The sequence below is a fragment of the Zootoca vivipara genome, chromosome 6 (assembly GCF_963506605.1).
Source record: "Zootoca vivipara chromosome 6, rZooViv1.1, whole genome shotgun sequence".
Classification (NCBI taxonomy): Eukaryota; Metazoa; Chordata; class Lepidosauria; order Squamata; family Lacertidae; genus Zootoca; species Zootoca vivipara.
In genome coordinates, this window is record NC_083281.1 from 11568533 (window position 1) to 11596130 (window position 27598).

The 27598-nt window shown below is 45.4% G+C and overlaps 1 protein-coding gene across 1 annotated transcript; it reads right to left on the reverse strand.

Annotated features, from left to right (window-relative positions):
* On the reverse strand, positions 1-26821 carry MAU2 (MAU2 sister chromatid cohesion factor). The gene is made up of 19 exons (XM_060275415.1): positions 26255-26821; positions 23969-23986; positions 23681-23746; positions 22112-22207; positions 21158-21252; positions 20392-20419; positions 18697-18852; positions 17179-17325; positions 16241-16331; positions 14870-14973; positions 13181-13258; positions 11953-12018; positions 11691-11774; positions 11428-11477; positions 9454-9531; positions 7295-7406; positions 5670-5760; positions 4132-4259; positions 1-2734 (listed from the first exon to the last, which is right to left on the reverse strand). Exons 1-19 carry the CDS (start codon positions 26807-26809, stop codon positions 2660-2662), a joined length of 2118 nt encoding a protein of 705 aa, XP_060131398.1. The 5' UTR covers positions 26810-26821; the 3' UTR covers positions 1-2659.
* Between the last annotated feature and the right edge of the window lie 777 nt (positions 26822-27598).

Sequence of the window (27598 nt, forward strand, 5' to 3'; positions counted from 1 at the left end):
CACTGTACATTTTTTTTAATGTCTGCACGTTATCGCTAGGAAAAGATTAAACACTTTTTTGGAAAAAGGCTAAAAGACAAAACTGTACAAATTTACTAAAGCGCACTTTCTTTTTTTTAAGTACATAAAAAGAACTCATTCATAGAGAGCCTTACATGAGCAGGAGAGGGGACTGTTAAGAGTGACGAAGCAAATAATTTCTCACATCAAGTTGGGCAGGTGCCACACTTTCAACTGTGCAAAGTTACAAAGGTGCCCACATAACTGGCCCAAATGAGGGTTTTCTGGGAAGGTGGGGCCCCTGGTCGTAAGACAGGGGTCTGTTGGGATGGGGTGGGTGGATGGGAAACCTTTGGGGAGGGGGGGCGTAGGTATTACAGCAGACATACTCAACACATGGCCTGATAGAGTCAACCCCTCCAAGCAATTTAAACGTGGGTCTTTCCCAGAGGGGTGGAGAGTTTCTAACCCAAAGTGTGGGAGAGTTCTCTCAGGATCAACCTAGTGCTTTTCCCAAGTTGTAAGAACCACTTAATGCCTCTCAAACACATTTGTCAAAACATGCTTAATTTGTCACTAATAGCACTTTTTCCTCTCTTTTTTAATAAAAAAAATACTAATGCCAATATTGAGCAACCTGTCCTCTTGTTAACTCTAGAGATGGTGTCTAAAGGGTGCCTTGGAGGTGGGGGCAGAGGGAGGGTGAAGAGTTCATCCTCTGTGGCAGTGTACACTTCTGGTCCCTGAGCAACTGTCTGGGAAAATCAACATAATCTTTGCCTGAAAGTCCTGGGAATAGGCCATCCTTCTGTGCTGCCCTCAAACAAGCAAATGAAAGATCCATATCATTCAAAAGCGTTTGCAGAAATGTCAGGTTTGCAGATCCAGCTTGACTTGTGTCTCAGCTGAAAAAGCAGCTGAGGAAAGGATGAGCTAAACACCCCCCACCCCCTGCAAAAGTCAACAGGTCTATTATCACTGGTCTCAACACCTTCCTGGAACATTTGGTAACTCTGGCACTCTATCCCAAATGTAGGACAAGTCTGTCAGAGAAAAAGCAGGTCCGGGGGTCACTGCAAGAATGAGAAAGACGCAGCTCAAGGCTGAAGGGAAGTTTCAATTCATGATTTCTTCTAGGGGGTAAGACAAGCAGAGGATCTGCTCTAGTGAGCCAACACACTCAGCTTCTTTGAGGGATTACTTCCAAACCCTCTACAGACACTGAAAGTGACTTCCCTGCTGGGACTTTTTTTTTTTTTTGCACATCACCAACCAGCTCCAGAAAACCTGGAGGGTCTGCAACAGGTTTCAGTAGCAGAATGAAGCAGCCTCATGAGAGAACATGATTAGATAGAGGACACAGGCCATTTTTTCAGTTTATGAATACAGTGGTACCTCCGGTTGCGGATGGGATCTGTTCCGGAGGCCTGGCCGGATCCCAAGGTTTTCAAACCTGGAGAGACTGCTTCTGCGCGCGCACGCACGGCAGTAGAGCGCTTCTGCGCATGCGCGTGTGGCAAAAACCCAGAAATATACTTCCGGGTTTGCCGCTTACGTATTCCAAAGTTTACATAACCGGAGGGATACGTAAGCAGAGGTACGACTGTATTCTTGATTTGAAAAATCCATGATTGAATGCTCAAGTTAATCTGGTTGCAGGAAATATTTCCTTTTTAAAAACAAAAACCCACACACGCACACTAAAAGTAGCACTGTGTCCCTGTGCTAAAAAGCAGAAGTTCTGCACCAAGAAAAGCAGGATTCTGCAACATGATTAAATTATGCAAATTGATCACCACTGCATAATTAGTTTTAGTACTTTGCATAAAATATTCCTGTTTTGCTAGCCAGAGCAGGGCAAGGCAGGCTTTTATCCCAACACAGGAAAGCCTCTTGATTTCTCGGGGGGGGAGGGGCAGCCGACCCAGCAGATTCAGTAGTAGTTGTGATCTGCTCTCCCTTATGAACTGTCCAAGCCTCCCGTCCCCAAGAACATGGAACAAGTGTTCCCTGAAGTGCCCCACACTCGATTTTCGCTTTGCTTCTATGCACAGTTCTTTCTACTATATGCCAAGCCAAAAGGAGTCAACTGTTAGGGAACACACAGTCTGTGTTGGCTGGTGGCTACTGGACCACCGAATTGATTTCCCTCAAGAAAACAAATGTAACAGACTTGGGAGTGTGCCAGTTAAAATGCAAGGATGTGACATTATAACGGGCAGTTTCAAATTAGCTGGGTGGTTTCCTCCCCTGCTTCCCCACACCAGTTTTTTCCCCTTCATTAGAAAATTGTCGTTAAAGTTATGTTGAAAAGAATCAGCTTAATGGAAGGAACACTTGTCCATGTGAATTGCGTAAAACCTAATTCTGGGTCAGGGAAGGGATGTATCAAAACCCCTTCTCACAATTGTGTGTGCCTTTGTGTGTGTAATGGAGACACGCGCACACACCTGCAATCCAGGCAAAACACAGAAACCTTAAGAAGGAGCTGAGAGTGGCCCTGCTGTCCTGCAAGTCTGTGAAGTATCCCTCCCTAACGCAACACCTGCAAGGCAAGGAATCTGCAGCCCACTGTCTGTTTTAAAAAAGCTCAGCGTAATAAAAAACCCAACTCCGTCGCCTCCTCTTCTCCAAGTGAAGACTGCACATCGCCCTCCTTTCACAACAGGCTGGCCAGACTGGTGGTGGGTCCGTTCTGTGCCTGGAACTGTACAGGTGGGGGTCCGTCTGTCCACTGCAGGTAGGGGTGGAGAAACACACACACAAGCTGAGGGTTAGTTTGAATGGTCAGTGAGCAACTGAAGTGGGAAATGTTATATTACCCTCAAAACCAGTACCATTTAGCAGCCTGTATTATGGGAATGCTTGACTGTTTAACTTTACAGTGGAACCTCGGTTTATGAACACCTCGGTTTACGAATTTTCGGTTTACGAATGCCGTGGACCCATCTGGAACGGATTAATTCACTTTCTATTACTTTCAATGGGAAAGTTCGCTTCAGTTTATGAACGCTTCAGTTTATGAACAGACTTCCGGAACCAATTGTGTTCATAAACCAAGGTACCACTGTACTTTTAAGTAGAGTTTATTGGCCAATTTGCTACTTAAAAAGCATCAGATGAGGAGTCCTGCAGCACACACACAAATAAACAATACACTCCCCAACCAAAGCCCCTAAAGAATACTCCAGCTCACACATAAAACTATCCAAATTAACGTATGCAGTGGTACCTCTAGTTGCAGACACAATCCGTTCCGAGGTGCCGTTTGCACCTGAAAAGTCCGCAAATAGAGCGCTTCTGCGCATGTGCGAAGCGTGCAGAACACTTTCAGTGTTCGCAAGCCAAAAAGACGCAACATAAACCCAACACAACACGAGGTATGACTGTAACATTTAACAAGTTGTTAAAGCACCACCATCCTCCAAATAAAACAGCACCCACCCAAGTTAAACCACCATCCCCGTTAAAGCAGTAATTTTAACACAGCAGACCTCCTTCCACAATTGGAAGCCCACAAGCAGAGCCTAAGCACAACAGCAGCAACTCTCCCCACTTGTGATCCCCAGCAACTGGTATTCAAGAGCAGACAGTCTTCCCAACAGTGGAGGGAGAACACAGCCTCCTCCTCCTCCTCCATGAACTGATCTAATATATTTTTAAAGCCATCCATAAGAACTGCCCTGCAGCCCATCTAGTCCAGCATTCTGTTCTCACAGTGGCCAACCAGATGCCCAAAAGAGAAACCCACAAGTAGGAACTGAACAGCAACGGTGGCGACTCTGCCCAGCGAATGACATTCAGAGGATTAATTATAATAATTATTGTTACCATTAAAATTTATATACCACCCTTTACCCGTAGATCTCAGGGCAGAACACAGAATTACAATATAAAAACCATGAAATACACGGCAGAAATTAGACCAACATCAAACCAATAATCCCCCCTCCCACAACACATTTAAAGGGGCACCCTAAACCAGCTCAAATCTGGAAGTTCAGGATGCCTATAAAAAGGAAGGCTAGGAAACAGATGCTGCTGGCCCCCCACCTCCTATCGCCCCCTGAACATGAGCTATGGCGGCGGCTGGGGGCCAGAATCTAGCAATGTCTGGAGGGTCTGACATACCGTGATGAGGTTGTGCTCTGGGAGACTACAGGCCTCAATATGATCCTGGAGAAGCTGCTGAGAGAAGTTCTGGTGCATCTGCGCAGCTTCGTGGGCATCAATGGCGTTCCCACAGGCTTTGTTCAGATCTTTTTTTCCACAGAGGGAAGGGAGAAATGAGGAAGGGAGGGTGAGATGGCAGACTCCTGGTGGGGTTACACACCTAGTCTCTGTCCATTTCAGAAGCCCCAACCCACACAGATGGTGCAATGTTAGGGGGATAGGAAGGTATTTGGCTTGTCAGGCCTAATTTGCCTTTTTACTAGAAGACCAACCAGAACCAAGGGCAATAAGCCGCACAGTTAGAACTCTCACCAAGATCTCCCCCAAAAGATCCAGGTACAAAAGACATACATGGTTAGATTTAGCAAGGACTTTCCAGCAAATTATAACCCCTAAGATAAAAGCTTCCAGGTTTTTTTTTTTTATAATCACTCCACCCCCATCGTTCTGCCCGGACACTGAGGTCCAGCGGCGGTTCCCTCACTGCGAGAAGCAAAGCTACAGGGAACCAGGCAGAGGGCCTTCTCGGTAGTGGCACCCGCCCTGTGGAACGCCCTCCCATCAGAGGTCAGAGAGATAAACAACTACCTGACATTTAGAAAATACCTAAAGGCAGCCTTGTTTAGGGAAGTTTTTAATCTGTGATATTTGATGTATTTTAATGTTTGTTGGAAGCCGCCCAAGAGTGGCAGGGGAAGCCCAGCCAGATGGGCGGGGTATAAATAAAAAATTATTAATTATTATTATTATTATTATTATTATTACTACTTTAAACATCTTTTTATTCTATATTGAGACAGAATTCCCCCAAAAGATGATTAAATTGTTCATGTAGCATTCTTTATGCACAAAAAATGGAAGGAAGTTCCCATGAAAGAAGAATGAGTAAGGTGATGAAGAGTACCCTCTCTGCCTGCCAAAATAAGATGATATACAAATATATAGTAGCTGCACAGAAGGTCCTTGGGGAGCCCAGGAAATGGCCAGTTTCATTTTCTTTACCAGGAATGAAGCAACAGTAGCACTGAATGCCAACGAGGCACAATTCTGTATTTGAATGTGGCATCCCGACTGTTCCCAAACAAAAAACAATACTGGTATATTAAACCTTTACCCTCTTTCTTTCTTCAAGAGACCTTATTTTGCAGTGATTGAAAAGCAGGGGCTTTCCCCCTCTCCAAAATTGATTAGCAGGCACCCAGAGGAAGATGGAGTCTCCCCCCCCATCTCTCCTCCAATAACTAGGAAGAGGGTTCACCCTCAGAGACAGTTTGGCAGGAAGTTTAAAGGTAGCACACAAAAAACAAGTCAGACTCTTGGTCTATCTAGCACAGTATTGTATACTCTTGACTGGCAGGTGCTCTCCAGGGTCTCGCCACCTGCTAACTGCCCCTTTTGAAACAAAACATGCCATCAGCAATTGAGCTGGGGTCCTTCTACATGCCAAGCAGCTGCTCTGCCACTCACCTGCAGCCCCGCCTTTTTCTGACACTTACCCCGCAGGAGAGCCGATGACCACAGCTGCACGGACATGTCCGGGATCTTGCTTGCCAACTGCATGGCGGGAACCACCATGTTGTTACTCTCCTAGGGATAGCAGAGACTTGGATCAAAGGGTGTGAGGAAACCACATGTGGACAAATCCACCACCTCCAAATTCCTGCATGAAATGCCCCACACCAAACTGCAGGAGTGGGCCGTGCCTGTCACCTCTAAAAAGAATCCCAAGAATGGAATTCCAGAATGCCTCAACCCCAGTGGCAGCATACAAACACCGCTTGGAATCATAGTACTGTAGAGCAGGAAGAGACCCAAGGGCTCATCTAGTCCAACCCCCTGCAATGCAGGAAAGCTGCAAGGCAGCTTGAGCAAACTGGACTTCCCCCACCTCCAAACAGTAGTATTTTCTAAACTTCTGATAGCTCAAGCCCTCTTCCAAGTTTTGATTTTGATGTATGGATAGTAAGAATTACCCTCAGAATGAGTGGTACCCACCACATTCCATTGCAAGTCACTATTCCACTTCCAGATCATAGATTCCTACAGAGACTCGACACACAGCCTCCTCTGAGAAGCTCCACTGCATGCGTTGCTGCACTTAAGACTGGATGAGTATTCCAACCCACACCTCAGGTAAAGCTGTGGCAGAATTATCCAGCTCTAAACAGAAGCAACTCCAGAGCAGCCAATCACACAGAGATGCAGGAGGCAGTCTCCTCCACACTGAGGGCTCAAATAATTCCATCAATTCACTTCTTGCGGCAGCCTAGCAGAGTTCTCCAAAGGCAGCAGTTTGGAAGCAACTGTTCTAAACACGTGAACAAATGGGAGTTATCTGCAGGACGTCTTTATGTACAGCGGGGAAAATTATTGTCTGCACTCATTGTCCAACAGTGTGAAGGGCGACCCAAATGATCAAGGGCCTGGAAACCAAGCCTTATGAGGAACGTTTGCGGGAGTTGGGGGTATTTAGAATGAGAAGATATGATAGCCATCTTCAAATCTCTGAAGGGCTGTCACATGGAAGACAAGACGAGCTTGTTTTCTGCTGCTCCAGAGAGGATGACCCAAGATTCTGGCTGAACATTAGGAATAACTTTCCAGATGGTAATAGCTGTTCAGCAGTGGAACAAACTACCTTAAGTGATGGACTATGCTTTATTGACAGTTTTTAAACAGAGGTTGGATGCTTTAGCTGTGATTCCTGTATTACGGGGGTTGGACTAGATGGCCCTTTGATTCCTTCCAACTCTATCATATATTCTATGATTCCACCAGTTTAAAGGGGGTGTGGGACAGGGAGATTCACAGTTCCAATCTCCTCAGCAAACCCTTGGACATCTATTCTGTGCATCTCCCACCCCCCACCCGACACAAATAAGCAAACCACATTACAGAAGTTGGCAACTGATCACGAGTGTCACAACGTGCCCAATATACCCCAGAGGCACCACTGTTTTCTTGGCAATTTTGTAAGCAGAGGCCTGACGAGCTCAGGGGGATGGAGAGCATTGCTCGGCGGCATTCTTAAGCTGGATTGATTCCACACTCCAGTCCCCTTTGGTGACAAAGAAGTGAAACATTGACAAGAGCACGATTCTAGAGAGCCTGTTCTGCTCACCCTGTGATTCCCCAACACATAGAAGATGTGACCCAGGAGGACAAGGGAGCAGGCTGTTAACCGATTCAGGTCTTCCGCGTTTGACATTTTCAACGTCTCCCGCAGAAAACGCCTGTCGGAAAGAAAAGGAGCAGCTTGAAGCGACAATTGGAATGCAACAAGCCCTGCTGGTTTTTGTCCAGTGACTAGAGACACTTAAAAGCTGACATCTTCCACTAACACCCTCCCTGCAAAGTGGGTATTTCCCCCAAAAAATGTTCTGTGGATTTATAGGGACCTGCTAAGGACAACGATTTAAAATCAGACACTGATACAGTCATACCTTGGAAGTTGAACGGAATCCGTCCTGGAACTCTGTTACATTTCCGAAATGTTCAGAAACCAAAGCGCGGCTTCTGATTGGCTGCAATTGGAAGCTGCGGAAACCCCGTCGGAAGTTCAGCTTCCAAAAGAACGTTTAAAAACCAGAACACTCACTTCCAGTTATTGATCGTTCGGGAGCCAGAACATTAAACTCCCGAGGCATTTGGGAGCCGAGGTATGACTGTAACACTTTTTTAAAAACCTTACAATTGGGGGTGGGGTGGGAAACGCAATTGCAGAAAAATTGGGAAAAGGCTCTAGAGCAGGGGTAGGCAACCTAAGGCCCATGGGCCACAAGCAGCCCACAGGGGTTGTTTAACTGGCCCATGAGCCGCCCCCGAACCAAGCCCCCTGCTTGGTGAGTCCCCACACACTGCGCTAAACCAGTGCAACACGGCATGGGGACTCGCTTCCGCGGCACTGAAAATCGCATCTGCACAGACTCCAGAAATCGCATCTGCGCAGACGCTGGAAATCTTGGGCATGCGCACAATCTGGCCCATGGAGGGATCTCTGCTGGAGTGAACCGGCCCAGGCGAGGTAAACCTTGCCAACCCCTGCTCTAGAGTCTCCACAGATTTGACTTGACAACTATTTTTAGCTTTCTGAATCTCTCTCTGGATCCACACCCATATATAAAAACCACCCCCACTCCACTTTTATTATCCCTTGGCCTTTTCCATTTGCTTCTTGCTCTGTGCTGTTAAATTCCAGAACGCTTGTAAAAGCAGCTGGCTTCCCTTAGGAATCCCACTGCTTGAGTATGAGGTATGGCTGGGACTGTCTACCTGCCCATCACCTAGCATCACAGTGGTGTCAGGAGACCCAGTATTGTTGGCGCTTGGCAAAGGGCTGAACAAGGACTGCTAATCGCCTCTGCCTGCAAATCTCCTTTGTCTCTGCCCCCTCTTTACCCCCCCTTTCCCCACAGTGCATGTGGTTGTGGCTTGGGCAAAACGTCCGTGCTGGTTAAAGGGGAGGCCTCGATGGCTCTGTCTTAGAAGGGACTCTGCTACCCAATGTTAGTCCTGCTGAGATTAACGGACACAGCTAACTTAGGTCTATTAATATCAGTGTGTCTGCTTCAATTGGACACAACCCAGAGATAGCAAGCAGAGTTGCTGTGACAGGCCAGCTCCATCGGGTCTCCTCTCTCCACAACTGTTACCTGGATACCTCAGTGGGAGAGAGTGGAAGCAGAAGGCTCACTCCATCATCTTTGCTGGGGGCACAGCTCCACCAGGTACCTCCTGCCCATGAACTTTGCCAGCTGGTCAGTATAGGGAATAACTCATTAGAAATTGCTGCCTGTTTTGATCTTCCTCTTCTCCCTGTCCCTTTTCCCTCGTGTGTCGTGGGTTTTTTTTTTGCAGATTGTATGGGCACCAGGGACTGCCTTGTTTTGATTCTACACAAGCTGCTCTTGGCTGAACAGCAGGATACATAACACTTTACATAACGATAATAGTAATAGTAGTAATCCAAGTTTGCTGGGAAAGGGAAGAGGACAGGCAATCTCTCCAAAAAGAGGAACAGGGTAGGGGATGCCTACTTGTGCCTACCACCCTAGCTTTGTCAGAACTAGAAGAACAATGAGGGCTTCCCATCCCCACTGTCATTCATTTCAATGACCCACCTCTGCAAAGAGGCAGGTTGCCACTTGACTTCACTAAGTGCCATCAAAAAACAGGCACACCCAACTAAGAAGTCCCCATTCTCACTCTCTGCCCTCACTTGCTTTCTCCCTCCCTCTGCTTAAGCTGGAACAGCCAGCCAACCAATCCCACATGACTCACTTGGCTTCGTTGTACCTCCCTTGGAAAAAGGAAAAGAGACCTCGGATGTAGAAGGCTGCTGCTCGCAGGCAGTGGGAGCTGGAGGAGAGGCAGATGCAACAACAAAGAAATGGGCATTAATGACAATTGATGGGCAGTGATGGCAATTAACTCTTAATGCACAGACTGGGGAAGGCACAAGCAGAGGTTGTACTTGGGAGTTGCAGAATTTTAATCAACCAAAAGGCAAAAATAATCCAGACTCTGCTTTGTAAACCTCTAAGCCCAATAGTTCCCAAACTTTCCCCTCCACAGACCACTTCTGCCTTGCATTCAAAAGGTCCCATGATCAATCACCGGAGATGTAGGATAACACAGGGCTGGGAGAGCCACTGCTTGTCGGTGCAGACAGTGTTGAACTAGAGGGACCAATGGTCTGATTCAGTGTTATGTTCGCTATTCTTCTTCAGAATCTACCCATGCAAGTGGATTAAGGCATGGAAACTGTGTTTATAATATTATTACTAAAATTTGAATACTGCCCTATACCTGCAGGTCTCAGTGTGGTTCACAACATAAAGGCAAAATATATATAATAAAAACAAAAACAAGAACAACTCAATAATCCCCCTCCCCAACACATTTTAAAAGGGCATTGGATAAGACCTGGTTAAAGAGAGACATTTTTGCCTGGCACCTAAAGGTGTATAATGAAGGTGCCAGCTGAACCTTCCTGGGAACAGCATGAGAAAGAGATGCCCCCTTGACTTCCAGATCAGCTGAGCAGTAAAAGCCTGCAACAGCAGGCAATGTGTGTTGGGCTTGTTTTTACGGTATAGCCAACAAAGCGATGGACTATGACAAAGCTGTCTACTGCGAGTTGCGATGTCAAAGCATTTTGCTGCTGCGATTGGTGGCTGCCTTGCTTCCGCTGGCCAATCTGGGGAAACTTAAAGCTACCGCTGTGTGATCCAATGGAAGCGCCAGCACTTACTATCTTGCAATGGAGGTGCCAGCACTTACTGACATGCAATTATTCTGGTGCACAAAGAGAGTGCTCACCTCAGGGATCTGCAAAGGTATTAGAGCCAGCATCAGGTAGTAGAGTGTGGGACTAGCATCAGGAAGACCCAACGGCCCCAATCCCCACTCAGCCATGAAGCTCACTGGGTTGCCTTGGGGGCCAGTTACTCATGCTCAGCGTAACCTACCTCACAGGGTTGTTTTGGGGATTAAATGTGAAGGGGGAAGACCGTTTACACCACCTTGAGCTACTTGGAGGGAAAGGTGGGGTATAAAGGAAATAAAAGGAATAGAAATGAAAATAAAAAAGCACGTGCTTGGTCACTACTAGTGTTAGAAATGTAAATATATAAGCTAGGCGCCAAATGGCTCTGTAAACCAAGGTTGCAGTCACCAAGATGGAATGCTGTATGCTGGCTGTTTAGCCGTAAGAATAAGCATTCATTCAAAACGGAATGTCTATTTGCCATTTTGGGGCAAGATGGCTCTAAAGTCTTATTTTTCAAATAATGGACTGATTGTGATTGATTCTCAGTTAAACATCTGGCTAGTTAAGATGACAATCTTGAGCTAGGATAAGAGCTTTGAAAACTTCAGGAAGAAAACCACTTGATGCAGGGACAGTCCACCTATCTATAGGCCTATTCGGACCTTTTTTCCTTAATGGTAACTGCTTCTGTTAAGGCTGCACAATAAAAGCATTTTGGTTACAGAAATTCATTCTGATTGTGCAGATAAAATATAATTGATAGAATTCTATGGGATAGGATATTAGGGTGTGAAAACAGTCTAGATCCAATGATCCCCAGATGGTGGAGACATCAGGCACCATCCTGGCACGCAGGCATCTTCACTTGGTTGCAAGTGGCCAATAGCCAGGTGCAAAATGCACCTGGCACCTGGTTAATTTCAAGCACTGGTCACTACTAACTCATAAATCTATTTCCTTCCAAGCATAAATGGCGCACATACCTCACAGGGAAGTTGTGATCTGGATTTATCCTTTCCAATAAACTGTAAAGCTAGAGAGGAGAAAAAAAGGGATTTAATGTTCAGCAATACACATTAAAAACATCAAAGGGGTACATCTGTGGCCTTCTCAGATGTTGCTGGACTCCCAGCAACCATAATCAACCCTGACCACTGGCAAGATGAGGGTGTTGGGATTCCATAGATGTTCCCAACCAGTGCTCTGAAAGGCAAGTCCAGGACTGCAGCCAAGGGAATCCTCCTACCTCTTGATGCCGGTTCCCCTCCCTGATGTAGACGCTTGCCAGGTTAGTCACAATGAAAGCCCACAATTCCTGATGGGTGGTGAGCTGTGGGTGTGGGGAAGAGGAAGAAAGGCAAAGTCAGAAGATGACTAAAAACAACAACAACCCAACTCATAGAAGGCAGGATTTCCCACTTTTGTTAAGGAACTGTGTTTGAAGGAGAATCCCTGGACACAGGAAGCCAACTTCTGGCTCTGTGTTGAGACACTGAATCCAGCCTTACCCTGAGTGCTGTGGTGAACTGAGCTTCTGCGTTGTCCATGCAGTTTACGGAAATGCAGTATAGCCCCTGTGAGGGGAAAAGAGAAATTAACATTCCAAGGTTCAACAACTCTGGCCTCTAGAGAGAGGGGTGGGGTGGGAGAGAGCATAGAAGCAGTAGTGGGTATAAAACCCTCTTGGCATGAAACTTGATAGAAAATAGAAATGAACCAATTGTTGATGGATTCGAACCATACTCTCTGCTACCTCCAGCTGCTAAGCCAGTGCATTCCCATGAACCATGGCACAGGAACAGAACTTGCTGAACAGTAACTTGTTTTTTTAATTTTTTTATTATATACACACAGAATAAACACAGCTTTATACAAGTTACTATTTACACAGACTAGATTCAAACTCTTTCTGCAAACTCCAACAACAAGGGGGAGCTTAGCCAATCACCAACTTGTAGCTATGCTTCCCTGTCTCCAAGCAGGCTATCTCAAGCACTCTTGTTTAACTTGCCTTGTTTCCAACTTACTACAGTGGTACTTCGGGTTACAGACGCTTCAGGTTACAGACTCTGCTAACCCAGAAATAGTACCTCGGGTTAAGAACTTTGCTTCAGGATGAAAACAGAAATCACGTGGCGGTGGCGCAGCGGCAGTCCCCATTAGCTAAAGTGGTACCTCAGATTAAGAATGGTTTCAGGTTAAGAACGGACCTCCGGAATGAATTAAGTTCTTAACCCGAGGTACCACTGTAATTGCCCACTCAAAAGCTGCTAGCATTCACATTCCTCAAAACCAATCCCCTTTCCTCACTACAAAGGAATAGAGCAGGGACCGCCCCCCCCCCAAGTTTACTTTCAGAGAAACAGGAAGGGCCGAAGAAGAAGCTTTTTCTGAACTAACAATTTGTCTTTTCTATTCTCTTGCAGCTTTTAAAAATCCAGTGCTTATTGCTGCAATAATCTTAGGCAAACTGCTTTGTACAGTCCGCCTGGAAAACAGTTATAAATACTGCAAATAAATCAATGCAAGTTGTTTAAAACAATAAAATGTAACAACAAATATATTTTAACTGGATGAGTTGAAGGAGGTTTACCCCCACCCACCCCTGCCCCAATTACATGGCTTAAAAGGAAGAAAGACAGCGTCTGTTTGGCTTAATTTTTTTAAGCATTGTAGAGCTGGAAGGGAATCACAGCGAAGACTATACCCCCATCAAACTCAGGTTGATATACTTACCAGCAGAGTGTGGAGCTGAGCTGCGTGGTTTGAGAAGAGCCGAGGAGACTGCTGGCAGAGCTGGCAAACCTGGGAGATCTTTTGGAAGACGAGGCAAATGGGAGGGAGAGGTGGCATTTAAGTCAGTACCGTGAGTTTCTTTCTCACAGGATCTTTCCCCCACACAGCCCAGGAGGGTCACCTCCCGCCCTCTGCCTGCCATTCCTCCACCACCTTTCACCAGCCCCAGCTAAGTGAAGTCTTTAGTACTGCTGCTGCTGCAGTAGGACACCCCTGTCTCAAGGTAGGGGAGCCATGGGGCTTTCCCCTAGACCAGCCACCCCCTTTCTGGCCTCCGGCCCCTTGAGTGTTCTTGGCTTGCTGGGATTGTTTCCTTGCACCCCAATGATACCTCTTGATTGACCGGACGAAGTACAGAGAAGTGTGTGTATGGAAACTAGCCTACTCTACAAAGCTAAAATGTTTACCTGTTGTCCCGCCCACTGTGGCCTTTGGCCCCACCCACCATGTGACCCCTGGAAGGTTATCCAGCAGAGAACGTGGCCCTTGGGCTGCCCAGCCCTGTAGTAAGACAGCCTTTGCCAAACCACAGACCCCTCCTGATCACAGAATTCTAGAGCTGGAAGGGACCTGATGGTCATCTAGTCCAACCCCCTGCAATGCAAGAATCTAATGAGCTACAACTGCTATCAGCTGTTTTGGACTGCAACTCCTACCGACTCCAGGCTGCACTAAGGGCTCCTCAGCGCTGCTGTGTCCTCAGCAAGCACTGCGAGGCTTTTCCTGCTCCTCTGCCCTCAAAGGATAAGAGAAAGGAATCCCTGGAATTCATTTTTATAAATACCATATTAGATTAAGGTCTACAATAATAATTCCCCCTTTCTTGAAATGTACACAATATTTCTTTTCTTTTCTTTTTTTGTTTTCTATATGGGTACTATTTCTTGTTTCTTCTTTTTTGTGTCTTACCTTACTTTGCACACTAGGTTTATAACTTTTTTACAACCTGATGTTCCTGTAGCTTAGTTAGATGAACTTTTGCCTAAAAACAAAGGAATGAACTGTCATTTCCAAATCTTTTGAAAAAAGGTCACCCCAATATCAATAAATCAATTTTTGTATATGTAACTGTATAATGTATTATGTAATACACTTAGCATGTATATAGGAAAAATGGAGTTTGCAAATTTTCTAATATTTGTACAATGTTTTGTACACTGTTAATCACTTATTATTGCTTAGAATAAACCGAGGTTGCACTTTGTCTTTGTTTCTGCCACAAGGAGCATAACATTCCAGCATCACTTGGATTGCGCGTCCTGCAAACGGATTACTTTTTTGTATCTGGAGTATGGACAGCTCCTGCTTCCAGTGCTTTTCTGATACTTTTAAAAGTTCTTTTACAGATGTAAAAATTCTAAACAGTTCCATAAAGTTTTTAAGAGTGGTAATGCTTATGAGTAGTAACGTGACATATACGGTGATTTCAACTCTTCATTTTGGGGTGACCTTTTTTCACAACTGAGAAGAATTAGTCCCTTTTTCAGTGTTTCTAAGAAAAAGTTCATCCCTTTACGATATAGGAAATAGTTTTTATAACCCTACTGCACACTTGTTAATCTTGTACTTTTTATTTTTCAATAAAGAATATAAAGCAGGAACCCCTGGAATACAGAAATTGGGCTCTACCTCCTGCAGGGCTGTGGCTTTGTGACCTGTCACGAGGCGGCACATGATGATGTGTTCCAACAAAATCACTTGGAAGGAAGACAAGATAGGGCTGCAGTCCAGCACTGGGAAGTGAAAAAGAAAAGGTGGCGCCTTTAGTGTGGGTGGAGAGGAGGGGAAAAGCAGTTGCGACAGCCTCTCCAAGGGCAAGTGGAAAGAGCTGCTCTGCAATCTTGATATTCTATGGGCACTTTTATGGGCTGGCAAAGACACCTTCTAGCCCCAGTCTCCTTTTCAATGGGGGGTGGGGGGGTGGGTCAGAACTGAGCACACCAAAAAGGGATATGCCAGAAGCAGTGAGGCAAGGGGTCCTTGCATTTCTGAAGTCCCAGGGGGGAATAAAGAAAACTCGGGGCTCGTTCACATATGCTTACAAATAGATCTTGGTTGACGTTGCAGTGTAACAAAAGGATACCATATTTTTCTGAGTATAAGACGATGCCTTTTGCTATAAAAAAATTAGGCAAAAATTTGATGTCGTCTTATACAGATAGTGAATGCAGAGGGGGGATGTGCGATTAATGGCAGCAGCATTCAGGAGATTGGCAGCGGTGATTAGGCGGGTGATTGGTGGCTGTTGGAGAGCAGCTGTGGCAATTGGCTGCTGCGGCAAGTGGGCGGGTGGGCTGTTGGTGGCGACAAGCGGGCAGGCAATTGGCGGCTGCGGCGAGGTGTGCAATTGGCAGTGGCAAGCAATCGGCAGTGGCAGGCAGGCATGTGAGTGATTGGCAGAAGTGACCTCCCCCACCCCCCAAAAATGCTAAACAACTTAATTTCTTAATTTTGGGTTAAAAAAAATAGGGGTCATACTATACATGGGGGCATCTTATACAGTGGTACCTCTACTTACGAATTTAATGTGTTCCGAACACACATTTGTAAGTCGAAAAAATTTGTAAGTCGAATCCCATAGGAATGCATTGGGAACCCTATCTAAAAATTCGTAAGTCGAAGCAACCCTATCTAAAAATTCGTAAGTAGAAAAAATCCTATCTAAACCGCATCCAAGATGGCGGACGGAGCTCCATTTGTAAGTAGAAAAATTTGTAAGTAGAGTTATTTGTAAGTAGAGGTACCACTGTACACAGAAAAATACGGTAAATGGTATTTGATGGTAGTGGATTGGAGATGGGGGTATGACTGGCCTTAGAAAAGGGGATTCACAATCCTCCACAAAAACGGCAGCAGTGAGAAAGGGGAGGTACATAGTGGGGGTGGGGGAGAAGGACACCCTCTGGCAGAGATTTAACATGCATATGGTGAGCATTCCGAGCACAGAATCTCAAAAGAACAAAGACATGGGCAGGGAAGAAAATAATTCCTGCCGCTCACTTTTGAGTTTCTCCAGCTGCATAAGCGCCTTGTCTGTGTACTTCTGTGCCTTCTCCAAGTATCCGGCCTGCATTGAGTGCATTACCGTCACCTGTGGGAATAAACAAACAGAAGCCTTTTGCCATCATTCTGCAAGAAAACAAAAGAGCCAGTGTGGTGCAATGGTTACAAGCATTGGACTGGGACCTGGGAGACCAGAGTTCAAATCCTCACTCAGCCATGAAGCTCACTGGGTGATGTTCGGAGCAGTCATTGCCTCTTGGCCTAGCCTACCTCACAGGGTTGCTGTGAGGATGAAATCAGATGGGGGGGGGGAGAATGATGTACACCATCCTGAGTTGTCACACTCATCCTTCACAGCAAAGATAGCTTGACACCAAGCCCTTGACACTTTCACACCAAGGGCTGTAAAAGAGAAGTTTTCATGAGCTGCCCCAAAACTTAAAAAAAACTTGCTCTTGTAATTCCTGCAGGGGAGAGCTGAGCCAGCAGTTAACAGGGGCTGCAGGAATCAAGCAAAACATTGCCTAGCTTCACGGTTTTCCCCACATTGTGATTTTTGCATAGTATACACATACATGTATCATGATTTGTGATATATTGCCAGGTCAAAAATTACGAAACTGTTATCATGATATGGACTTCAAAACAGTTTTGGAGGTTATATTGATATATCGCCCAGCCTTAGTGTGTGTCTGGTAAGAGTCACATGCGTTGCATTGTATCAATCTAAGTTCACAGTTAGACCCACTGGAATTAAATGGGCCTAAGTTTCCAGTAGATCTACTCTGAGTAGGACTAACACTGGATATAACCCAAGCCTCTGGCCTCCCCTACCATGGGCCATGCAGTCCCTGTGACCTGGACAGAATAGCAGTGCAACACTGATATAGCTTCCTAGGATGTGGCCCCAATCTCAAGTGCATTGAGCAGCTCACCAGGTAGACCAGCACACACATGTGCTCCTTGGGCAGCCAGTGGAAGAGGTCAGCAGGGTTGCTGGGCAGGATCTCATCATCATGGAGGGTGGAGATGGTCTGGATGCACTGCTGGAGCTGCTTCAGGCAAGGTTTGACACTCTTCACCTGGGGAAAGGAAGGGGTCGCCTCAGCAAAGAAAAAAGCTACCACCTGCTGATTTTAATGTTGTGAAGCGCCCTGAGATCTACGGATGAGGGGTGGTATACAATGATTATTATTATTAATCCCATTGAATGAGTGGGCAAGGGGGAGGACTTCCCCTCTGTTCCTCTCTCAGCTGTCTTCCTTCTCTCTCCCCCCCCTCCCCCCGCTACAAAGCTGTCATTGCACTGCTGGTGTGGGTCCAGGCGGCAACCTGGCTGCAGTTCAATTGTCAAACAGATTTCCAAGCTGTTAGGAGAGTACCCTGGGAATCCCAAGAATCCCAAGAAAGGTCTTTCTTTTCTTTTCATTATAGATAATGATGTACCAAAAGAGTTGGTTAACTTATTTATGTGTATAACGATAGCAGCACAAATACTGTACACCCAAAGATGGAAAGAAGGAGAGGTTCCAACAAAGGAAGAATGGCTTTTGAAAATGATGGGAGTATGTGGTACTGGCAAGATTAACAGCCAAGATTAAAGACCAAAATTTTTAAAAAAAAAAACTTGAGGACTGGAGACCCGTTACTGAGTATTAAAAAAAACTACTAAAGGGAGATGAAATATGAGCAACAGCATTATTAAAATAAATGTAGGTTATAATACTATATATTCTATATATATCATATATATTATTATATTATATATATAGCATAATATAATAAAGGTTGAAATATATGTATTGAATAGTGTATATGAAACAGGCAGCATTCAAGGGTAAATATGAAAACCATGTAAGAGGAAGATGGGAAGTCAATAGATAAAGTAATTTATGGTCTATGTTAAAATTTGTAAGGCTTTTTTGTGGGTGAAAAATCAATAAGGTGTTTTTTTTAAAAGGAGAGTACCCTGGGAAGCCGTGACCGCTAAAGTGCTGTCACAGGGCTTCAAATGTATAGTGCGAAATGGCGCAAGTGTGCCTTAGTTGGCTACAAGCCACTGAAATTATTGGAGATAACTTAACCGAGGCCTATTCATTACAATGGGTCTAGTCCAGTGTTTCCCAAACTTGGGTCTTGAGCTGTTTTTGGACTACAATTCCCATCATCCTTGACCACTGGTCTTGCTAGCTAGGAATGATGGGAGTTGTAGTCCAAAAACAGCTCAAGACCCAAGTTTGGGAAACACTGGACTAGTCCCAATAATATGTGCTTGAATACAACCCAAATGCTCCAATCCTAACCTCCCTTATCTGGGAGTACGCCCAAGTGAATTCAAAAAGACTTAGTTCCAAGAAGACATAGCTAAGCTTGCCACTACAAGCTTTTCCTTCTAACCGTTGCAGGGTGCAGGGGGAGGGAACTACCAGGCGTCTGTAGTGCCTTCCACTCACCTGACCAGCATCCAGGTAATGTGTCACTTGCAGCACCAAGAAGAAGACTCGCAGAGACTCCTTCTGGATGGGGTTCCCCTGCCAGTTCTCCACTATCTGCCCGCACAACGTAAGCAGTGGATGCACCTCTTGTAACTTCCTCTCCATAAGGAGCAGCTGACGAGTATGAAAAAAGGAGGGGAGAAGCAAAAAAGGAAATAAAATGGCTGCAATCAGAAGATCAAAGTAAACCTTGCCTGTCATGTGACTGCTTTAGAATTATAAGTCTGGTCCGGAGGGCTAGGGGACTCTCCGGGGAAACATTTGAGAGGGCTGCAGGGCAAACAAAGAGGATAAGTTCATTTATGCAGTATTGGATGTCACCCAAGTTTTTTGGAGTGTTTTTTTTAAAAAAATGTTTTTATTGTTTTATTCCAGGTAATTAAAAGGAAAAGTGCTAAGCCTCCCCTCCCCCGCTCCCAGAACGGTGGTCATTCCCCCCAAAAACAATATATTGGTTATATTGCCATAAAATGTGCTATATGGTTTGTTTGTGTCATCTGGCAGAGTGTTTGTGAGTTAGCTTTTTCATTAATCCCAGGTGACATACTGCAGCTGTCCATTCCACTGTCAGGTTAACATTTAAAGTCCTCCAGTGTTTAGCAATTGTCATCACAAGAGGTTATATGAGTTCTTATCCCATAAGGTGCCAATTCCTCCCTTTCCTTTCTCATAACAGCTAACACTCTTAACAAAGTCTTAAAATTAACTTAAGATGTTGCGCTTTGTCCAAACTTGCGTTTCCAAACATCGTTATTTTTCATGGGAACGTTTACTAGAACTCATGACCTCTTGATTTAAAAAATACAAAGTGATAACATCAGCCCTACTCAGAACACTGAAAATTAATGGACCCTAATTAGTCACGTATGATTTCAATTTCACCGTGTGAATGAGAAAGTATGGGGAAGAGGACTGTTATTATGATGATTATTTCATTATTAGCCTGTCCATCAGTTGACTTTTTATATTTTTATCACTGATATTCTGTAATGTGTTTTTAATGTTGTACACCACCCTAGGGGCTTCTGATAAAGGGCAGTATATAAATTGATTGAATAAAATTATAGTTATACTCTGTAGAGCAGATGCTGGATACAACCAACATTATTTGTTTTAAAACATCCCCACAGCATCCCATTTGGGTTTCAAGGCTGTGTGGTAAGAATATAAGCAGAGCCCTGGTGGAATGCACCCCATTTAGTTCTGTATTTTTATCTTAATTCAAGGAGTCAAGCAAGCAGCAAGAACTAGATCAGAGATGGGGGAACATCTGTGGCCCTCCAGATCCTGCTGAACTAGCAGCATGTGGCCACTGGCCATGCAAGTGGATGCTGGAGTCCAAGATCCAGAGGGCTAGAGATTTCCCTACCCTTAATCCAAGGAGAAGCATTCCCTACTCTCAGTAGAGAATATGACTTCTAAGGTTGGAGATAGAGAACCTGCCGCCCTTCAGATGTTGCTGGACTACAACTCCCATCATCGCCCCTGACCATTGGCCGCAATAGTTATTGGAGACATTTGTGGGGGGTGGGCACCACAGGCTGTCCACTTCTGTATTAAAGATACAGAAGTTACGGTGATGTGTGGCTTAATGTTGTAGGCCACAGCCGAACTGCCCATCTGCAGGTTTCTCCAAACACACACACAACTTACCATGCCTTTGCTTAGCAGAAACAGGGCTCTGAAAGGGAAAAAAATAACAAACTGAAGATTCTAAAATACAGGCAAGACCACCAGAAGTGCAAGGAAGCCCATCGGCTACGAACTTTCAGTTACAGTGGTACCTCTACTTACAAATGTTTCTACTTACGAACGGAGCTCAATCCGCCATCTTGGATGCGGTTTAGATAGGATTTTTTCTACTTACAAATTTTTAGATAGGGTTGCTTCTACTTACAATTTTTTTCTCCCAATGCATTCCTATGGGATTCGACTTACAATTTTTTTTAGAACGCATTACATTCGTAAGTAGAGGTACCACTGTATAGTTTTTATACCATGCCTATCCACTGCAATGAGCTTAATGTATTTAAAACATCTAAAAACAATTACAAGCAAACATCTAAACACAATTAAAAGCAAGCATCTTAAAACAACTCTATTCTGACAGCTAATAATTTCAAGGCTGCCAGGAATAGTATCTTTTGGCTGTCTTATGCCTGGGTGAAAAGGAATACTTTTCAGTTCCTCCTGAAAGCTGATAATGAGGGAGAGGGCATTCCACAAGCAGGGAACCGCCACTGAGAAGGCCCCATCATGAGCCTGTGACAACCAGGCAGCCCCCAAGGAAGCTTTGCAACTCTCTCTTGGAAGGTTGAATGAGCCCCCAGAGTACCCCTAATAATCACCCCCACACACACACCCAGACTCTATCAACTTTGGTGGCAAAAGACCAGTTGCCCCATAAGAAAGGACTCACCTTGTATATTCCGACCCTACCACACGGGCGTATTCTGCTCCAACCCCCAGGAGGTCACAAGCAGACACCAAATCTTTTTCAAGCGTGTGAAGTTGCTAAGTGGAGGGAAAAAAGACACAGTGTTACATTTTGAAAGTAGCCTACTTCTTCCTTTCAAATCTGATCCTACAGCTAACTGTGGAAGCCGACAGTGTCGGTGCTGAGTTTTCTATTACTGCCCCCCCCCCGGCTGGTGGTTTTTCATTTGTTTCCCTAACATGTTGTATGAAATATAAATGTGTTATATTGTATACGTTATACAAGGCAATTATGCATATACTGTACATGCACATGTATATACCATACCTACACACACACATTCAATGTAAGCCACTGGGAGACCCTTTGAGTGACAAGTGAGTAGTGAGTTTAATCAATGAAAACAAATCAGTCAGCAGTGCATGAGATTTGCCAATACTGCAGTGACTGGAGAAACTACGCTATTTTGCAGGGTGTATCTGTTGCTATTGGATTCCTCCTGGTGCATGCTATGCTTCTTGCTCAGCTTGCTTTTGGCTAGCATGTTTTCTTGCCCTGGTAAAAAAACAGCAGTGATCCCATGCATCATGTGGCTTAATGACAACGAGGGTTTATATTTCTGACTGAAATGTTGCACTGAAAACTGGAAGCATCAGAGAGAGAGAGAGAGAGCGAGAGAGAGAGAGAGAGAGCAGTGCATGAGATTCTTAATCTCAGGGTTGTGGGTTCAAGCCCCACCTTGTGCAAAAGATTCCTGCATTGTAGGGGGTTGATCCTTTCCAACTCTATCATTCTATAAGTAAGTAAATTGATCTGCCCACTGTTGCCTCTGGCCCCACCCACCACTAACACACAGCCCCACATAAGGTCACACAGAAGGAAACACAGTCCTTCGGCTGAAAATGGCTCACCACCCTTGGCTTAAAATAAGCATACCGCCAGCTGGAAGAGGAGGCGGCAGTGCCAGTATGGAGTCTGCTGTGAAATCTGGATGGCTTTACGAAGCAGGGGTTTTGCAGTGTCAACAGAGTTCTGGAACAAAACAAAACAAATCAACAAAAATATGGATATAAAGGGAGGTACCCAAAGTTCTAACTCAAAATAGGAGAATCAACAAGGTGTTGGGCTAAGAACTTCAGCCAGTACAGATGTACCTTGGAAGTCGAATAGAATCCATTCCAGAAGTCTGTTCAACTTCTGAAGTTCGGAAACCAAGGAGTTTGGGAGCCGAGGTACAACAGTATTAGAAATTCAGATACTGTATAGAAGACTGTGCCAAATGGCTCCTTAAACCAAGGTTACAGTCAACAAAATGGAATGTGTAGTTGCCATTTTGGGGCAAGACAGCTCTAAAGTCTTATTTTTCAAATGATGGACTGACTGCGAGGGACTCTCAGTTAAACATCTGGCTAGTGCAGATGACAACCTTGAGCTAGGTTAAGAACTTTGAGAACTTAAAGAAGAAAAGTTGCTTGATCCAGTCCACATATCTATTGGCCTATTCCTACCTCTTTTTCTTAATGGTGACATGGACCATTCATAACGTAGGGCTATTCTTCACAATTGTTAGAATGGCAGTGGGTTAAGTGAAGACAAGTGACAACAATTAACTATAATGTTGTTTGCCACTCCTGCTGAGACTGCACATAAAAAGCATTTTGATTCCTCAAGTTCCTTTTGCTTGCACAGATAATATATAACTGATAGAATTCTACAGGATTAGGTATTGGTATGTGAAAACAGTTTAAAGTCAATGATACCCAGGAACGCTGAGAAAGTGCTCTGTCCCATTCTGAGTAACCCACTCTGAGCATAGAGGGAATGTCTATCATCCCTCCTCTTGCACTCTGCCTGGCGCTCAGGATTAACCGAGCGCTCTGTCTCTTGCCTGCCACCACAGATACACACTTGCAATAAAACTGCAAGAGCCTGGCTGTCGCATCAGGCCAAAGACCCATCTAGTTCAGTACTCTGATCTCACAGTGTCCAACGAGATGACCTCATGGGAAGCCCACAAGCAGCACTGTCTCAGTTCAGCTCTATTTTGTGCTATAGTAAAGCACCTTTACTTTACGTAAAGTAGTAAAGCCACCTTTACAAGGGTGGCACTGTGGTCTAAACGGTTCAAATCCCCGTGACGGGGTGAGCTCCCATTGCTCGGTCCCTGCTCCTGCCAACCTAGCAGTTCGAAAGCACGTCAAAGTGCAAGTAGATAAATAGGTACTACTCCGGCGGGAAGGTAAACGGCGTTTCCGTGCACTGCTCTGGTTCACCAGAAGCGGCTTAGTCATGCTGGCCACATGACAAGGAAGCTGTACGCCAGCTCCCTCAGCCAGTAAAGCGAGATGAGCACCGCAACCCCAGAGTCGTTCGCGACTGGACCCAATGGTCAGGGGTCCCTTTACCTTTATTTAAAGCACCTTCCTAAGTCTTCTCTGGCTGTTGACCCCACTGAACTCTGGGATTTAAAGAACCAAGTGGGAAATACATTCTTTCTCCACTTACCTCTTGACAATACAGCTCCGACAGCAAGCTGGCAGCTTCAAATTTGACATCCTCAAACTGCGGAATCTGACAGCATCCAAGTTAAGCTAATATAGTTTTAAAAAATGGTGGAGCAATTGTTTTAAGGGGTATCCAAAAACAGGAAGCACAGTTGCGTCTCAAAATTTATATTAACAAAACCAAAGCACAGAATCAATGGGGCTTGTTAAACACTCTGTTGACACGTAGTTGTGTTTTCCCCTCCAAGCAGCACAACCCCCGTTTCCATGAGGCCAGAAAAAAGGATACTTGCTGCGATATCAGCCACTGTAAGAGAAACAGAGGGAAATGAGGTATTCCTGGAATCCACAAAAATAAAGCTCTTGACATAAATGGAAGGGGACAGTTTGGAGTTGTCACTACTGAGCTGCCTTGTCCCTCGCACCATATTTTAATCCTTTCCACAACAGGGACATAGGAAGCTGCCTTCTACTGAGCTAGACTGGCAGCAATGTTTCTCTCCAGAGATTCAGAACAGTCTCTCTCCCTGTCCTACTTGGAAATGCCAGGAATCGAACCGGGGACCTCCTGAATGCAAAGCAGGTGCTCTAACCACTGAGCTATGGGGCTTCCAACTGGAAATAAAAGATAAACAGAGCTCCCTCTTTGGGCGTCCACCTTTCACTTCTTTCTTTCTTTCCTTCTTTTCTATGCTCAAGAAGCCGACACAGCCGTGCCCCTTGAAAAAGTCCACAGTCCACTTTCATTCTCCCCACACACTTGCTGATGGTCTCAGTTCATTCTTGAGATGCCCCCACACCTACTTCTTGCCTGCAACCCCAGAGCCGCTGCCAATCAGTGTAGACAGTACTGAACTAGGTTAACCAAAGTTGACTGACTCAGTGCAGTTTTCTGCACTCCTACTGAGTTGCTTCCTCCTGCTCTGTTGTTCCTTTTCAAGGGTGTTCTCCTGTTCCCTTCTATTAACTGAGGCAGCTCACACTACCAAACACATTTAAACCAAACACAGCAGGCAATAGGGGCCCTTTCAACCTTCGGACATCTGCTTATTCTCTAACACACCACAACCTCAAGGCCTCTCCTTCTCACTGTTCCACATAGGCACTGCTATATGTATGCACAGTAGGGGAAATTATATAGCTCAAACCCTTTCCTGTATGTCTGCTTGTAACATTTTAACAAAATGGGAGAATTTGGGGCAGCTGTCAAGAAATTCCTACACCATTGTAATAATACGAGGAGTTAAGCTTTCTTCCTGCCCTTCCTGTTTAACACTGAACTGGGAATGAGGACGTCAATAGGACCATAGCCAAAAAAAGGCCAATGACAGAGAGATGGGGGTGGGTATCAACATGCTCTGGGAAACCATGAAGTTTGCAAAAGTACAAATATGTTTTTTAAAAAAAGTTATGAGGGCAAAAAATACAGCCCAATGAGGACAGGGGATTGTTATCCTATTGGAGACAGTAGCTGAAGAACTTTTTGTATTTTTTGTTGTGCTCCACCTTGGGAAACAGAATAATAAATATTTTATAACTACCACATATGCTGACGGTACGCTATATATCTACATATATAGCCCCATATATCTACACCTAGCACACTCAATAACACCCACTAACACATCCATACATATACATGCACCTAATATAAATATTTTACATCCATCCATCCCCCCTCCCCCACATGACATATACATCCACAGAGACCTAATAAAAATACTCTTGTGTCCCCTTCCTGGACATGCAACACATGACACACACACACACACACACACACACACACACACAATAATATGTAACACCCCCACATAACACATGCATGCATATACAAACACTTGCACACACACATAACATTCTCTCTATAATATATAAACACATATATGCACTGTCTCTCTCACACACAAGCAAAATATATAGTATCTGTGTGTATGTGTATACACCATCCCCCACAAAATGCAATACACACACATGAGCAAATCACTCTCTCTCTATACATATATATACAGGTACACCTACACAGGCTGTGTGTGTTTGTGTGTTATATACACACACAGCCTTCTCATTCACTGCTCCCTTCCTAGAGAAGCCAAACTGGCTATTTCCTTTGCTGTCCTTCAGCCCTTCTTGTTGCTGAAGCTTTTAACAAAAGGGCTGGTGTGCTGTTTTTATTCTAATCTGTGTGTTCTCAATGGATTTAAAACTAAAAGATCTCTCTCTATATATACACACTATATATTAACTCACTCACTCTCTCTCTATATATATAACATGCCTACACACAAACACTACACACACCACCTGTAAATCCACACGCAACATAAATACCGTGTATGTATCTGGACATACAGCGCACGCATGGGCACACACACACACACACACATGCACTTATTTATGTGTATGCATCTGCACACAATACATGCCATCCCACACATGCACAGCCCTTTTCCCCACCCCACGGGAAATATAAGTTCGTGCTCTCTCTGTAACTGTGTATATAACACGCCTGTACACAAACGCCACCCGCTACCCCAAGCGCAATGTCCCTTTATGCCCGTGTCTGGCCTTCCCTCACCGCCTTCTCGAGGTGGCTGCGCGCCTGCTCGCCGTTCCGCGTGTGGTGGTAAAGGACGGAGCCAAGCTGCAGGTGGGTCCGGGCCTCGACGCGCGCCGGCGGCTTCCTGGGCAGCACGGCCTGCAGGCAGTGCACGCAGAGGCGCACCTTGGGCGGGCTGGACGTGCGGAAGTGCTCCGCCAGGCCCAGCAGCGCCACGTACCACGACTCCGAGGAGCCGCCCGACGACGAAGATGCCGCAGCGGCCGCGGGAGACGACGACGACGGAGGGCCTCCGGCCGCAGAAGAAGAGGCCGAGGATGACGACGAGCCGCCGCCGCCGCCATTGCCGTCTCCGCCTCCTCCTGCCGCCGCCTCAGCCCCGCCGGGCGGCCCGCCCGATGGAGGCTGAGGCGCCGCCGCGGACGACGATGAAGGAGCCGTGGTCGCGGACACCGAGGAGGAAGAGGCTGGCGGGGGCGGAGGCGCCGTCGTCGTCGCCGTTGCGGAGGAAGAGGCCGCGGTGGCGGCGCCGGAGCCACCAGCTGCCCCGGCCGCAGCGCCGACGGCCGCCATCTTAGATTTACCTCAGAAATGATAAGACATGGATTGTCAGGGCAGAGGGGAAAGGGGCGGGGCGACGACGCGCGCGGGCCTAGCGCAAAGCATGCCGGGAAGGCGAGTGCCGGCGTTGTATGAAGGAAGGAGTGGGCTGGGGCCCTTGGACTATAATTCCCGTCAGGCAGCTGAGTGGGGAGGAGTGACGGGAGTTGGAGTCCGACAAGCGTCTCCGGAGGGGAGAATGCGAATTGCGCCGCGAAGGCTCAGGGCTCCCGTTTCGGCCTCCGCGAGAGGTATAGGAGATGCGCTCCTCTCGCGAGATTTTGTCCTCCGCACCCAGGCTGACATTTTGTGTATTTCTGTTTTTATTATTATTTCTGCTTCATTTTTAATTTGTGTGCCGCCTCCCTACAAAACTGTGGCACACGTCGTGGTTTTGGAGTCAGCCAGGTTACTTTATTTAAAAAAAATAATAATACGTTTTTAAATGTTTTTATTTTTTATTCTATTCTCTTAACTATTTGGTGCGCGTGGTCCGGGATTTAACAACAACAAAATAATAATAATACAAATTTCATTGCCCGCCTATAACAATTTCCATTGTAAACTTGAATTGTTTTCAGCCTTCGTTTAATTTTAACTGTATTGTTTTTAACTTTAAACAATGGTGTTCTATTAAGAGTTTTGGTGTTCCCTTTCCCAGATAGAAATTTACAAGTATTATTATTCATAATGCAATACAAAAAATATCATTGCCATCTTGTAACAATTTAAATTGCAGCATTAAAAAAGCTTTTAATAAAA